We start from the raw sequence: 16094 nt of genomic DNA on the forward strand, positions 1-16094 counted from the left end.
TTAGGTTAGCTCAATAAACAAGTACTGTCAACTGAAGGACTCAATGGAAGGGGTGTGTGTGTGTGTGTGTGTGTGTGTGTGTGTGTGTGTGTGTGAGACAGAGACAGAGACAGAGACAGAGAGAGACAGAGACAGAGAGACAGACGGAGACAGAGACAGAGAGATGCCGATGACTCACCTCAGCGCGCTGTACCCCTGGCACACACTGACACAGCACAGAACTTTTTCCTGGTTTGCTTGCGTCTCCCCCAGGTATTTGCACACGATGTTGCCACCCAGGCTGAAGCCCACGACGACCAGCTGGGTCTGGGGATATGTCTTCTTGATGTAGTTCACCATGGCTCCAAATTCCCACGTACAGCCTGAGGGCGAAAGGTGAGGTCAGCCGATTACTTCAGATGCAACCAATACTGAAGAAAATGCAAGCTAGAGCGTTGCTAACGGTGCCAACACACTGAAAGAGTGAGACACACTGCACATATGTTAAGAAAGAACAGCCAGGCAGATAGATATCGCTTTTCTGCTACATGGCAGGCGCTCCCTCAGAGAAAACTGGGCATTAGTAGTGGTTGTGAGCAGATGTACACATATCGATAGATTTACAATGCTCTTTTTTTTTTTTTTTTTTTTGGTTTTTCGAGACAGGGTTTCTCTGTGTAGTTTTGCGCCTTTCCTGGAACTCGCTTTGGAGACCAGGCTGGCCTCGAACTCACAGAGATCCGCCTGCCTCTGCCTCCCGAGTGCTGGGATTAAAGGCGTGCGCCACCACCGCCTGGCTTACAATGCTCTTTTAAAGATGGGCCATGATTTACCAGTCTAGGTGCTCTTGGGCATCCCAATAGATCTTCAGGGTGAGTGTAAGCACCTATGTTCATGCACAGATAGGAACACAAGCAAGAATTAAGTCCTTCAGGGACTGATCGGCTTCTTAGCTACAGATTGGGGTGGTATACCCATGTGTACAATGATTCATGATGGTGAGAACCCAAAGGATGTTATTTACAGGATCTTCTTGTCAACTCTGGGAAGGGAAAGGAGATGAACTCCAGTCCAGAGGGGCACCTGGGATGCTCTGTGGGGTTCAGCCAAATGTTCTTGGTGACATAAGGTGCCAAGGGAGGCCAACTCATTCAGAAGCACTCAGAGGGCCCGTGTGAATGGAGAGGGTGTCGGGCCTGGTCTGCCCAGGAGGAATGATCTCAGCTGCTGTCCTCTGGGAAGCCGTCAGAGCCAAGCTACGCCTCTATAGCTTTACTAAGAGAAAGAGGCTGTGGACATTTATAGGCAAAGGACTTAGCATGTTCTTCTAAAGGGCTAAAGCCAGAAATTGAGTAAAGCCTAGCTGAGAAATTACTGGAGGCTAGCAGAAGCATAGAGCACACATGCCAGCCTGGAAAAGTGGATTCACAGTGGGAATGGGAGCTGCTGCCCAGCCACGGGCACAGAGGTTTGATTCCCCTAAATGGCCCAATAGTAGCTTCCAGAATTGGCAAGCGGTGGGGGGTAACACTTTTAGAGCCTAGAACAACTCCCTTCCATCTGTCTGTGCTGTTTGACACAAACTGGAGTCATTTGGGAAGAGGGAACCTTAATTGAGATGATGCCTCCACCAGACTGGGCTGTAGGCAAGTCTGAGGGGCATTTTTTTTGGAGGGGGACTAATGATTGATGTGTGTGTGTGTGGGGTCCAACCCACTATGGTTGGTGCTGGGCAGTTGTACAAAAACCAAGGTGAGTGAGCCATGAAGAGCAAGCCAATAAGTAGCAGCCCTTCACGGTCTCTGCCTCAGTTCCTGCATTGAGGTTCCTGTTTTGAGTTCCTGTCTTGACTTCCCCCAGTGATGTGACTTGGCAGTTAGACGAGGAAATAAACCCTTTCCTTCCCCAAGTTGCTTTTGGCATGGAATTTAACAACAGCAACAGAAACTAAACAAAGGCACATCTACTGTTTTCATCTTTTTCCTTGGGGTGTGTGTGTGTGTGGGGTCTCATGTATCCTAGCCTGCCATCAGACTGTCTGGTGATGGGACCTAAAGGGCATGGATGCTCTTTGGAGGGTCCCCTAGATGGTCTACGTGTACCAGTAGGCCTAATAACCATTTCTCTAACGAAGAAGGAATCTGCTAGGCATTACGGCTCACTCCTGTCACCTCAGCATTTGGGAGGCTGAGGCAGGTTTGTAGTCCAGCTGAGGAAACAGAGCAAGACTTTGTCTCGAAAGAGAAAAAATAAAACAAAGCAGGCCTAATGGTTACACCTTTGTAACCCAGCACCCTAGGGGCATGCACACATGTGTGTATGTTGAAGCAGGATTGCTTGAAGTAGAGGACAGCCTGGGCTATCTAGTGATTTCCAGGCTAGCCTGGACTGCAGAGCAAGACCTTGTCTCACAGAACAAACAGCAGCAAAGTGACCCGCTCTGCACTATATGAGAAAGGACTTTTTTGTTTGTTTGTTTTCAAGACAGGGTTTCTCTGTGCAACTCTGGCTGTCCTGGAACTCGCTCTGTAGACCACGCTGGCTTCGAACTCAGAGATCTGCCTGCCTCTGCCTCCCAAGTGCTGGCATTAAGGGCGTGCATCAAACTTCCCAGCAATAAAGGATTTTTTTGAGGTATGCTCTTGTCTTCTGGGTGATCTCAATCTGTACTTCCTTCCCTTTCTACGTGCAGTAAGCAACCTGCACAGAAGGGGGCGCTGCGCAGCGTTTTAGAATCATCTAAAGTCAAGCAGTTTTCCACATTTCCCTAAAGCAAGGTTTTCCCGGGAGGCCAGTTCCAGGTCGCCATAACCAGACACTCCCTGAGGAGCCTCCCCACCTGACAAAAACAAACAGCTTTCCCTTTCCTTTTTCTGTCTCACTCCCTTTCTGCCTAGCCCAGGCTGGCCTGGAATTCACTAGGTAGCCCAAGCTAAGCTATCTTCAACTTGTGACAATCCTCCTGCCTCAGTCTCCCAAGTGCTGCTATTATAGGTATGAGCCGCCACACCCAGCTTCAAAATCAAACTTTAAATATGCACAGTTGCTTTGTGGTAATGCTCCTCTGTGAAGGGGGAATTAGAAAGCCTGCCTGAAGTTAATTATCATAGCAAAGGGCTGGGGTCAGGCTCAGCGGCAGACATGCCTGTTTGGCAAGTATGTGGCTCTAGGTTTGATTCCCCAGGACTGAAAAAACAAATTAACATCTCTGCAAGAGCGATGCGCTGTCACAGTGAATGGCAGTGTGGTCCACTGCGTGGGAACTTGCTCCAAATGCTTGTTCTTGGGCTCTTGCCCCAAACCTACTAACCCAGGAGCTCCAGAGGCAGGATTACACAGAGAGCTTCAAGCTCAGCTCCTCCTTCAGAGGGCCTAGGAAATGGGCGGAGTCTCCATTTCCAGCCTGATGTCAGGTGATGCTGACATTGCTGGTCCAGGGGTCCACTGGAGAACTACCATCCTGGCTGATAGGGAAGGGGGATGAAAGCCTCAATTCTGTTTCTTTTGTTTTTAAAAGGATAGTGTAGAAAGATGCTCCATGATATTCATAGGTAAGAAAATTTGAATTAAAATAACAAATAGCATTTTTTTTTTTCTTCTGTTGGAATCAGAAAAGATCATCAAATTTGCCAATATCCAGACTGGGGAGGTTGCAGGCAACAGGCTTGCAGGTACGTTCACTGTGAATGAGTGTATGGTGGTGCATGGTGGAACGGAGACCTTGGAATGCATCGTGGTAACATTATTAATGCTTTTGTGGCTGGAGAGATGGCTCAACGGTTAAGTGGACTTGCTGCTCCTGCAGAGAACCCAGGTTCAGTTCCCAGCACTCATATGGCAGCTCACGACCATCCATAACTCCAGTTTCAGGGGATCTTATGTCCTCTTCTGGCCTCTGAGGACCATGCATGTACAGGGTGCACAGACATGCATGCAGGCAAACACCCAAACACACTGGAGTGGTCTGAATCAGAAATGTTGCCCATAGTCTTGCATTTGAACACATGATCCCCAGTTGGTGGTACTGCTTGCAGGTGTTTAGGAGGTGTGGCCTTGTCACTGGAGGCAGGCTTTGAAAGTTTAAAGGCTCATGCTTTGTGTTTATAGTTAAGGATGTGAGCTTCCAACATGCTGCTAGCTACCATGCCAGTCTGCTGCCTTTGTCCCACCATCATGGACACTAACTCTCTAGAATCAGAAGCCCAAATAGACTCTCCTATAAGTTGCCTTGGTCATAGCATTTTATCACGGCAACAGAAAAGCAACCAACACACACACACATTTTTTTTTTTTTAAGTCCTTAAGCTAGGTATGGTGGCATAAACCCAAAATCCTAGCACTTGGGAGGTGGATGCCTATGGCGTGGGAGTGGCGGGGAGGGAGGGTCAGGAGTCTAAGGTTATCATTGGTCACATAGCATGTTCCAGGCCAGCTTGGGCTACATGAGACCATATCTCGAAAACCAGAAAAGGTCTAATTCTTTGAATCATTGACACCAAGGACAGAAGGACTGTGAATTAAGGGCCAGTCTGGGTTACATAGTTAGACCCCGTCTCAAATAAGAACAACAACAACAACAACAACAAAAAACCCCACAGTGTTTGGTCTAGCAATTCCATTTCTGGGAACTTTATGCTGCAGATACAATTGTATGTGTGTGCAAAGATCTATGTACATGGATGTTCCTGGCAACTGCTGCTTGTAGCTGTGAAGACCTTGGAACAACCCCACTTCCACGAGCACTAGAGTAGCAGGCAGGGTACATGAAGCATGTACCGCTGTGAAAGAGAAAGATGATGAAGGATCTGACCTGCTGGGTGAATGACAATCCATCTTCCAGAGGAACCAAAGCAAGGGAGGGAGCAGGAGAGGGCGCCATCCCACATGTGCACTTAGGTTTCAACGGGAAATATATGTGTGCACATATCTAATCGAGTATTTGTGAAAAACTGTGGCAGATACCAACGGGAGAGCCTTGGGTCTCATGTCTAATAAAAACAACCTAGCTAGTTCAAATCTCCAGCCAAGTAAAGATTCCCAAGGCCAGTTTCAACTATGCTACAGAGACCTGACACATTAGTAATGCGACAGCAGTCTATGCTGGGGACATTATTTGCATAAGGAATGGTTCTAAGGGGATTTCTTTTTCTTTTCTTTTCTTTTTTTTTTTTAACACTGTTAAATGTAAAAATCCTTACTTCTCTACCATTTCTTTGGATTTCTGCCTAATATCAGCCTTGGCTAATTACTCCTATCTTTATGCCGTGGTCTAACGTTGAGGGAGCTGCTATTAGATCATAAACTCTACAGATGTCCTTGATCTTGCTCCACGCTGCATCTGTGAGCCTGATGCTTACAGGATGCTTAGTCGGCATAACTCAAGCAAAGAGACGGCAGAGGGGAGGCACACTCTGCTGCCGGCTTTCTGTCCGGATCACACAGATGAAGAAACAGGACTGAGGCAACTTGTCCTCCCCCACACGGTGAGTGAGTGGGGGTGCTGGCCTGAGTGGGGGGATGAGTGGGGATGAGTGGGGGTGCTGGCCTGAGTGGGGGGTGCTGGCCTGGGTGGGGATGAGTGGGGGTGCTGGCCTGAGTGGGGATGCTGGCCTGAGTGGGGATGAGTGGGGGTGCTGGCCTGAGTGGGGATGAGTAGGGGTGCTGGTCTGAGTGGATATGCTGGCCTGAGTGGGGATGCTGGCCTGAGTGGGGATGAGTGGGGGTGCTGGCCTGAGTGGGGATGCTGGCCTGAGTGGGGGGGATGCTGGCCTGAGTGGGGATGAGTGGGGGTGTTGGCCTGAGTGGGGGTGCTGGCCTGGGTGGGGATGCTGGCCTTTGGTACTTGCATCTGAATGCCAAGCCTGAGTCTTCCGCCCTGTATCACAAACCTACAGAGGCAACAGTACTGCGGGGGAGTACTGTTCAATTATTAAAGACTTTCTGTCTTCCCTTCTGACCCCTCTTGCAGTACTTCGATTCCAACCTAATTATTTGAGACCTGGAGCAGTCACAAAACTTGGATTTGCTACACAACTGAGGAACAGTTACAGCTAATGGTGCAGGCTCTTTGGAACCTTCATTTCATTAAATCGAAACACATTTGATCTGGATAAAAGCCAGCTCTGCCTGGTGCTGGATAAGCTGTTGGTTGTCTATGAAGAGCAGCTACCTATCCGAGGCAAGGGAAGGGTAGTCACGGTGTGTCTGCCTAGTGCCAGGACTGCCCTCCTCATGTCGCTGGGGACTCCTGATGATCTTAGGCCCACCCTGGCTTCTTTTGCTAAGCACTATAGTAATCTGTATGTCCATAGTGGGGGTTTAGTGAGGTTCTATGTATTTGATCCTCCCGAGATTAGCACCAATAACAAGATTAGACATCTAATCTCACCGCAGCTTTCAAAGACAAGATGACATATGAGCCACACTAGCCTGGCTCTAGAGAGATGAGTCGCACAAGACGACAGGACCGTATTGGGAAGAGAATGGGCAAAAAGCTGTTACCTTTTCTTCAAGCCTCTCCCCCCATGGAAAGACAAAGCAGAGACTTTCTGAAAGCTGCTATTTCAAAGGCTATTCCTGGGCCAGGGATGTAGCTGAGTGGGTACAGTGCTTGTCTAGCATGCAGGGAGCCCGAGGCTCGATCCACAGCACCACAAAACTGGGTGGGGTGGTACAAGACTATAATCCTAACACTTGGGAGGTGGAGGTAGATGTTCAAGGTTATCCTTGGCAACACAGTGAGTTTTAGGTCAGCCTGGACTACACCAGACCCTATCTCAAAAAAACAACCCAAAAGCCAAAGCCATATCCCCAAATGACATGAACATGACTAAGCAGGCTAAAATATACGAAGCCAGAGACAGGGTGTTCCTGTGTGTGCAGCAGCTGAGTCATTCTGTATGCTCTATGCCAGGCATGGGCCTGGCATTTGATAGGTATGGCACAGGATGTGACGTGAGTAAGAACAAAGTTTGAATCATACTCAACCAAAGCACACACACTGGGCACACACTGGTCAGCATCATGAGTGTCTGTCCCACTAAGTTTAACAACATGGCTCGCTGACAGCAGGTGGTTGGGGCCCAGCAACTCCTGTCACTTTCATAGTAAAGGTACATGAGTCATTTCTTAAAGTCAAGGGGAAGCCACCCAGGATGAGTCACCAGGAAGAAACCAGCTGCAGAAGAGAAGTTAGCTTGCCTTATCTCAGAAAGAAACTGAGTACTTCCAGCTTCGTCTGTCCTGGAAATGCTTCCTTATGGCCGCAGGCTTACACACCGGGATCTCACACACCGGGATCTTACACACCGGGATCTCACACACCAGGATCTTACACACCGCGATCTTACCAGAACCTCACAGCGCTTTGCACCTGTCCTGAAGCACATGGGTCCTGCTCCTCAGCATCTGTCCCCTAAGATGCTTGAGCTTTGGCCATATCACTGCCTTCTCTTCTTCCTCCCTCCCCACCTCCCCCTGTCCATCTCCCTTCCCTTGGTGTCCACTGCCAGTATAAGAAAGCTTGACTCCTTTTTTTGTTGTTGTTGTTTATTTTCAAGATGGCTTTTCTCTGTGTAGCCCTGGCTGTCCTGGATCTCGCTCTGTAGACCAGGCTGGCCTCAAACTCACAGATCCACCTGCCTCTGCCTCCAGTGCTAGGATTAAAGGCGTGCGCCATCAACACCCCAAGGCTTGACTTATTAAACAGAGGCAACACAATTCACACTGTCACTCTGGAATCAACACAATCCCTACCTGGGCCTGTGACAGCGAAAATGGCAGCTATATGACAAGTTCACAGAAACATTTAGGTTGACGAACTAACCAAATCCTGTAAGATGGACTCAACAATGGAAACAAAATAGAAATTTCTAAAAATTTACTGTCTGGGACAAGGTTGTAATTCAGGGGCAGGACATGTGCAAAGCCCAAAGTTTGAGCCCCACTATTATAAAAAGAAAAGGAAAAGGGCTGGATGGCTCAGTAGTTAAAGCACTTGTTACTCTTCCGGAGGACCCTGGTTCAATTCCAAGCACCCACATAGTGGTTCACAATCATCCATAACTCCAACTCCAGGGGGTCCAATGTTCTTTTCTGAACTTTACAAGCACCAGACATGCATGTGGTACATATACATACATCCAGGCAAAATACTCATATATATAAAATAAACCTGAAAAAGATAAAAAAGAAAAAGAAAGAAAGCAAAGGAAGGCAAACAGACATAACTGCTGGGTGTGGTGGACACCTGCAATCTCATCACTTGGGAGGTGAGAAAGGAGAATGAGGAGTTCAAGACTAGCCTTGTCTACAAAGCAAGTTTGAGGTCAGCCTGGGCTACACAAGACCCTGTCTCATAAAACCAAAGGAAGGGAAAGGTAAGTTTACTTTAAATAATTGACTATCTGAAGTTCTTTACCACAGGTGTCCTGGACTATGGGTGATCTCTGTGGATGCCACAAGTCAGGTGGTGCAGAATTCCGCTCTGTCTGAGAGTCTGGAAGCATGTCTGATGTTCTGATATCGATATTGTTAAGAACTCCCTTGACTTTCCAAAGTGTCCCAGTTAGGACCCTAAATTATATGGTTACTTTAGGGAAAGGGCCTTTCTCCCCTCGAAGATTGGTACTGCCCTTTAGGCACGTCAAGGTTTTCTGGTTTTCTCTCGAAGGCTCCAATCTACATTAAGAACCAGCAAACAAATGAATAATCCTACAGTAGACTCAAGAGGACACTGAAGTGTTCTTCTCCAAGGAAGAGAACATGACAGGGTGATGTGGCCAGTTCAGGCACCTTCCCCCAGCATTTCACCATACCAGGAGGTAAAGAGTTTAGGAAACAAGGGGAAATCCACTTCACTATTTAAACTAAAGCATTTAAACCGTTTGCGCCCATTTTCAATGTCAAAATGCCCAGTGTGGTGTTTCAGGTAAAGAAGGGTGCTAAGTTCTTAGGAGATTCACACTCCCAAGGAACCCAGTCACCTCATGGGGCCAAAGCCAGGTTAGTTTTGTTCCTTTTGTCTGATTTAGAAGAGACTTTAAATCGCATCTATCATTTCTATCTTTGACTCAAGATCCAGCTGACAGGACCATTGGCTCTTGATTTTCTGGCCATAAAATTTCTAGGTATGAAGACAAAATACAGAAGCCAGAGGATTTCTGGCTAGAGAAGCACTCCTCAGCTCACGCCTGGGTTGTGGGCTTGATCTAGTCATGATCTACTTTGAACACCAATACTGGGGTCTAACGTACTCGCCAGAGGCACACAGAAGGAACACAGTGCTTCCTGATTTACTGGCCTTATATTATCACAGACAGAAACATCATATTCCAAACATGGCCTGGATTAGAAAATCAATGGTGTCAACATGTCTACGACTGCTGTGTTCCAATGTTAGATGGGGCTCTTTACAATAAGATACTTCAAAACATCACAAAACTTCTCCATCTCCCTTCCTCTTCAGTGTTATTGATGGCATGCACATGGCAGGGTGGATGCCTAACCTGGTCCAGTGCAGCATCCGACTTAAGGGGACATTGAAAAGACAGTTTGGAGGCTGCAGAGATGATGCAGTGGTTAAGAGTGCTTACTGCTCTTGCCGCAGACTTGGGTTTGGTTCCCGTTAACCACATGATGGCTCACAACTGCATGTAACTAACTCCAGATCCTGGGGATTTGATGCCCTTTTCTGGTCTCCAACCCCCCCCCCCCCAAACCTGGTGCACATAAGCTCTGTCTCTGGCTCCCCCCTCCTCACTTGTTGCTTGCTTGCACATGCGTACACATGCACATACAAGTAATACATTAATAAATCTTGAAAAAAAGGCAACTTTGACCCTTGTAGGTGCTACTAATTACCATAAAAGGTTCATGTTCTGCTTTTGATCTGATTAGCTAATGTCATTTATTTTAATTTAGCAAGAGAAATATTTAATATTTGACAGTTAAAAAAAAAACCCTACAAAACACCAAGAATTGGGTGTGGTGGTACACTTCTTTAATCCTAGCACTTGGGAGGCAGAGGCAGGAGGATCTGAGTTCAAAGCCAGCCTGGTCTATAGAGTGAGTTCCAGGAAAGCTAGGACTCTGTTTCTAAACACACACAAACACACACACACACACACACACAAAAAAAAAAAAAAAAAACAAACAAACAAACAAAAAAAAACAACAAAACAAAAAACCCTACAAGACATCCTAAAAATAAATACTAAATCTTTATCACAAGTGTCAAGGTTGGAAAGACAGGAAGACTGAGGCACTGTCCCCAGTGGGAGAACCTAAGGCAATACCACAAATAAAGGTCACGTGGGCTGGTCACGAAGGAAGATGAGTTGGAAGGACAAGTTCAGACAGTCTGAAGATTAGTCTAGAATGCTGCCAATGGAGCCTGGCTTCAATGTTTGTACTGTGGTTAAATGTTGACATTAGGGGATGGGCTGAGAACATGTGGGAACTCTCTGTAATGGTTCTGCTATTTTCCTGTAAAGCTGAAATACTTTTCGAATTAAAGTTTAAAAGGTCTATGAAGTCAGGCCTGGTGACAGAGGCCTGTGATCTCAGCTACCCGGGAGGACAGGACAGAAGGACCACACGTTTGAGGTTTGCTCGCCCTACAAAATATGTTCAAGGCCAGTCCAGGCAACTCAGGGAGACCCTGTCTCAGAATAAAGGAAAGTAAAGTGAAGGTTGGGGATGCAGCTCAAAGGCAGGTCATGTGCCAGGCAAGTACAAGAGCCCAGTTCAATCCATAGTACTGCCTCTCCCACATTAAAATCGATGGTGCTCTAGGCAGTGATGGTGCACGCCTTAAATCCCAGCACTCAGGAGGCAGAGGCAGGCAGATCTCTGTGAGTTCAAGGCCAGCCTGGGCTACAGAGCAAGTTTCAGAGCAGTCAAAGCTACACAGAGACCTTGTCTCAGAAAACAAACAAACAAACAAACAAACAAACAAAATCTATGGTGCACATGGAAATTAAGTAGAAACTCCTACCCCTGCTAGTGGGGGATTGAACTCAGGGCGTCATGTACGCCAAGCAAATGCTCTGCCACTGAGCTATACCTCCAGCATAGCAGCTAGGAGCACTTGCTGTTCTCAGAGAGGACCCGGTTTGGTCCCCAGCATCTACTTGGTGACTCACAGCAATCTGGTAACTCCAGTTCCAAGGGATCTGACCCTCTTCTGGGCACCAGGCATACATGGGGTGCACTTACATACATGTAGTTAAAAGACTTGTACACATAAGATAAAAAGAAAATGCATCTTTTTAAAAAAGGCTAAAGCAGGTTGAATATAAGCAAGTACTGAAATAAAATATTATGCCTGTACTAATTTTTTTTTTTTTTTTTGGTTTTTTGAGACAGGGTTTCTCTGTGCAGCTTTGCGCCTTTCCTGGAACTCATTTGGTAGTCCAGGCTGGCCTCGAACTCACAGAGATCCGCCTGGCTCTGCCTCCCGAGTGCTGGGATTAAAGGCGTGCGCCACCACCGCCCGGCTTGCCTGTACTAATTTTAAAAATTGATTACAGGACTAGGAATGTAGCTCAGTGATAAAACACTTAAGTGTGTATGAGACCCTGGGTTTGAGCCCAGACACACACTCTCTCTCTCTCTCTCACTCTCTCTCTCTCTCTCTCACTCTCTCTCTCTCTCTCTCTCTCTCTCTCTCTCTCTCTCTCTCTCACAGACAGAGGCACTCTGAATATGAAGCCACAGTAGCTTTGAACTGAAGGTCCGTGACCCATACAGACCTGACTGAAGGTCAGCATCTGGAAAGCCAGTCCTACGAAAGAAGTGGACTATATACCATACATTTGATATTATTGCCAATGTTCTCCTGCCTTTCTCAGCTCTCTCCACTAGATATGCAAATCCCATCTGAAGGCCTCTTGACCTGTTCCTAAGCAGATGTGGGTCATGCAGGAGAGGCAGGAGATTATCAAACATTCTATCCGCACCTGTTAAAAGCTAAGACCTGGTCCCTGTATCCAAAAAGCTTACCAATGGTGAACACTCTCTTCCAGATAAATTCAGCAAATAAACTTGGACTCACTGTGGCTATGCAGTCCTGTCTGCCCAAAGCAGTGAGCTGTTCCTTGGAGTGTCCTGAAGGCAGGGACTCAGACTTTCAGGTGTGTTCCACTCCAGATACTGCAGGATGTTGGACAAATAAAAGACCAAACCACCAGGCTCACTTCTGTGCCTGAGCAGCTCCTGGATGCCCTTTGGTCTTTGGTCTGAAGGACTGAAAGCCATGTCTGCTTAGCGGTTGCTCATGCATGGAGAGGTGCTGTGGCCTGCCGTTCAGAGGCAGGAACTCCGACAGATAGGGCTGGACTGCCACAGTTTGAAACTCAGGCCACTCACTCACCAGCTTTGTGATCTACAGCTAGTTAGTCAGCCTTGCTTGGGCCTCAGTTTCTTTACCTGTCACAAAGGACAGCTGACTTAACATGGCATAAAAAGCACTCAGGACAGCTCCCAGCACATGGCAGATGCCATGACAGTTAAGAGTTACTAATAAAAGTGCCCACCATCACCAAAGTGAGGTACTTTTAAATGCTCAAATACCCATGTTTCTCTACACTCTACTACTCTGAATACTCTACTATATATAGTGTATGTATGTCTGTATGTATATATATACACACACACACACACACTCCCTATTTTTTATATATATTCTACTATAATGAATAGTACCCCAAATAGGAGGTGAGTAATGGAACAAAAGTGGGGTTAAGAATCATACACTTTAAATGTTGGTTCTGCTCCTCTGGTCACATGATCCAAGGCAAGGCACTTAACCTCCCTAAACCTGTAAAGTGGGGACACTAATTAACAGCTAGCTCTGACGCGGAAGAATCAAGTGAAAAAATACGCGGAGTTCAGCACAGTCTGCCCCTCATTAGTGTGAGATCAATGGACGCTGCTGTGCAAGGCTTTCCTTAATGAACTATCGTTCACAGGCAGCACCAAAGAGCCCAAGAATGTGTAATCACCCACTTAGGAAATTCTTCGGTTAATAATGGCTGCGGACAAGGGGTTAGTGCTTCTGTGCTTTGGAACTGGGTTCCACACTGAAAATAGGGGAAAGGTTGTGTATGATTTTCCCAGGGCACTGCGGAATGGGCAGAGTACAGGGCTCCTGTCAATACCCTCTTCTGTGTTCTCCTCAGTCTTGAGAAAGACAAGGGTTTCCACAGTGAGGGGAAAGCCAGGCCTAGGTTCTAGAGTGGTGAGCTTTAGACCAGGGAGAATTCACAAAGCCACGAGGTACACCCGCCTGAGCTCACGCTCACCTGCACGGCCACTGTACAGTCAGTCATACATTATCTTCCACACCTGCAGCAGAGTCGTGAGCCAGCATTCAGTGGTCTCAGAGAGTGCCTCCTCAGGCCAACAGGACTCTGGGTACCGAGAGTCACAGAGGGGGTACAAAGACTTGTTCTAGTCAAGTGGACTTTTGGGACAGAGAGACAAGAGCTAAACATGTTGATAAATCCGTTTTAAAAATTACGAAAACCAGCCAGGTGTGGTGGCTCATGCCTTTCATCTCAGCACTTGGGAGACAGAGGCAAGTGGATCTCTGAGTTCAATGCTAGCCTGGTCTATGGAATGAGTTCCAGGACAGCCAGAGATATACAGAGAAACCCTGTCTCAGAAAACTAAATATATATATGAAAACCAATTAATAACTTCACATCTTAAGTCTCATGGAGAATGCTTAGGAGCGAGCACTGGGTAGAAGACTAGGTGGTATGGATGGGGTCACATTACTTCCAGGAAGTGGAATCAATGAAGGGTTCTCATAGAAAGTGACATCTTGGTAGAGTCTCAGACAACAGGAGAGGCTAAATGAGCGCCGTGGAAGGGATTTCCAAAGAATGTGGGCATCCCGGAGATAAGCAGGCCAGAGTCCCTCTGGTGCTAACATATACTCAGAGTGGAATGAGAAAGACTCATGAGCTTGTGGCATATCCTGGGGATCCAGAGAGCTTCCCACCCTAAAATCACATCAAGTCACTCTTACGACGACGACTCGTGTAGGAATCTGGTAAAAGTGAGGGAAGGTGATTTAAAAGAGGTCTAAGAAACACATCAGCCAACTGCAACACATGGACTTGATGTGGGTTCTAAACTGAGTAACCTGCAGTAACAGGGAACAGGACAGAAGACAGTTGGGAGAAGTGAACTGCTCATGCGTGAACTCAAGTGGTGCTATTTTAATTGAGATGTTACACTGGGCTCGTGTTTAGGCTATGAGATAAATGGTGTCTCCCCAGGTCCACATATTGAAGCTCTAACCTCCGGTCCCTCAGCATGCCATGGTATTCAAAGGTATAATTACATTAAAATGAGGTGGTTAGGGCAGGCCCTAACACATACAGTTGATGTCCTCTAAGAAGACATTAGGACACAGAGAAGTACCCAACAGAAGCATAGATAGAAGACCACAGAGACACATAGCAAGACGGTGGCCGTCTCCAAGCCACAGAGAGAGATCACAGATCCAGACTCCTGGTCCGTAACTGTGGGAAAATAAGTTTCTGCTGGGTAAGCCACCAGACTGTGGCTTTGTCATCCAGACAAGTTAGACCAGTTTACAGTGTATCACAGCACATCACACTGAAGTAGTGACAGATGAAAGGACCAGCTGATTGGGACTTGCTTTGAAATAGCCTTTGAGAGAGGATGTGGGAAGGGGGTGGTTTACAGAAGGAACAAGACTGGTTAAGACTGGTTATGAGCTGCATGAGTCTTGAAGCAGGTGCTAGTATACTGGGGTTTATCCAGAGTTCACTCTACTATTCTCCTCTCTCCCTATTCTGAAATTTTCTACATTGAAAAGCAAAACAAGATCTAACACAACACAACACAGTAACATAACAACAAACTAAAGAGGCAACAGGAGATGAGACTCAGGTCTGTGGCTCTGAAAACCTTGGCTAGACCACAGGCTCCTGAGGAGCTGGGCCCCAGCTCTGGTGTCTTTTAAAATTTCCCAGGGGGAATTCTACCGATGAATCAGTTGTATGATCATTGACCTCTACAGGGAACTAGAAGTTCTCTATGAAGATTAATAAACACCATGTTCCTGGAAGAGGAAAGTATGAACTGTCAATACAAAGTCTTTATAAGCCTTTTATAAGTTAATTTATAAGTTACAATTCTGATTAAAAATTGTGATAAGCTATGCAAAGAGTTGGGCGGTATCTACTTTCCATTCCTTTACGTCACTGAAGTTAAACTTGGTAGTGCTCTGTACTTTGGCCAACAAATTATGGCCAGGAGTGATCACTGTCATTTCTAGGCAGAAGCTTCTAGAGCCAGGCTTTTGCTATCCCTTGTGAGGCTGGCCGTGTTCCAGCTGATGGCTGCTCTTCAAACCTGGGCCTTGTATGAAGACAGTAATGTTGGATACCCAGGGCCCCAGGCTATGCCATGAGCATGTAGCATGAGCAGAAATACATCTCTGCTTTTGAATTGCTGGGCTTTGGGGATACTCATCAGTTAGTCTATCTTGTCTCACACAGAAATTGAACAGGGAGTCTGACCAAATACTTCACAAGTTCAGCTGAAAGGAAGAAAAGAGTGGGTGACAAAAGTACACCCCGAAGGAGCAGTGAGTCAGGGCCAGTGACGTCAGATACCAGGCGACGTCAAGCCCAGCCATGACTTAAAACAAATAATGGCTTGTTGTGGACGTAAACTCTACAGAGATATTTGTGCTGAGGTGTGAAAGTAATTTACAACGTATGATTTACCACGTGACTAACTGTGGTGAAGGTTTTTTTCACTTCTAGCCTACTCACTGTTAAGCTGTCTCGGTTTCCCTGTCAAAAGCAACAAACCTAGGCTTTGCTGTGATGTATCGGGCCACTTTTATTAAAACAGAGCTCCTTGCTCACCAGCCCAAGGGTTCACTTACCAAAAATCAATTAATTTTAGCTAAAAACAGCTGCTGAGGAAGTCCTGGCTCTCTCTCTCTAGCATCTTGCAAGCCACCATAGATATGTTAGATTTCAATAAGCTATCTGAATTCTAGATTTTTATACCCCTTGAAAGTCATGCTTGTTTGAGCTCAACCCCATTAAAAGATTTCTAGCAAC

The 16094-nt window shown here is 46.6% G+C and overlaps 1 protein-coding gene across 2 annotated transcripts in view; it reads right to left on the reverse strand.

The window, feature by feature from the left end:
• Abhd2 (abhydrolase domain containing 2, acylglycerol lipase) overlaps positions 1–16094 on the reverse strand; it is a 97141-nt gene that overhangs the window by 19491 nt on the left and 61556 nt on the right. For both annotated transcript variants that reach the window (XM_052761554.1, XM_052761555.1), the window contains one exon: positions 179–362. In XM_052761554.1, coding sequence (XP_052617514.1) covers positions 179–362 — 184 coding nt within the window. The remainder of the gene's footprint in view (positions 1–178; positions 363–16094) is intronic.

The sequence above is a fragment of the Peromyscus californicus genome, unplaced genomic scaffold, assembly GCF_007827085.1.
Source record: "Peromyscus californicus insignis strain IS unplaced genomic scaffold, ASM782708v3 Scaffold_4__1_contigs__length_199733344, whole genome shotgun sequence".
Classification (NCBI taxonomy): Eukaryota; Metazoa; Chordata; class Mammalia; order Rodentia; family Cricetidae; genus Peromyscus; species Peromyscus californicus.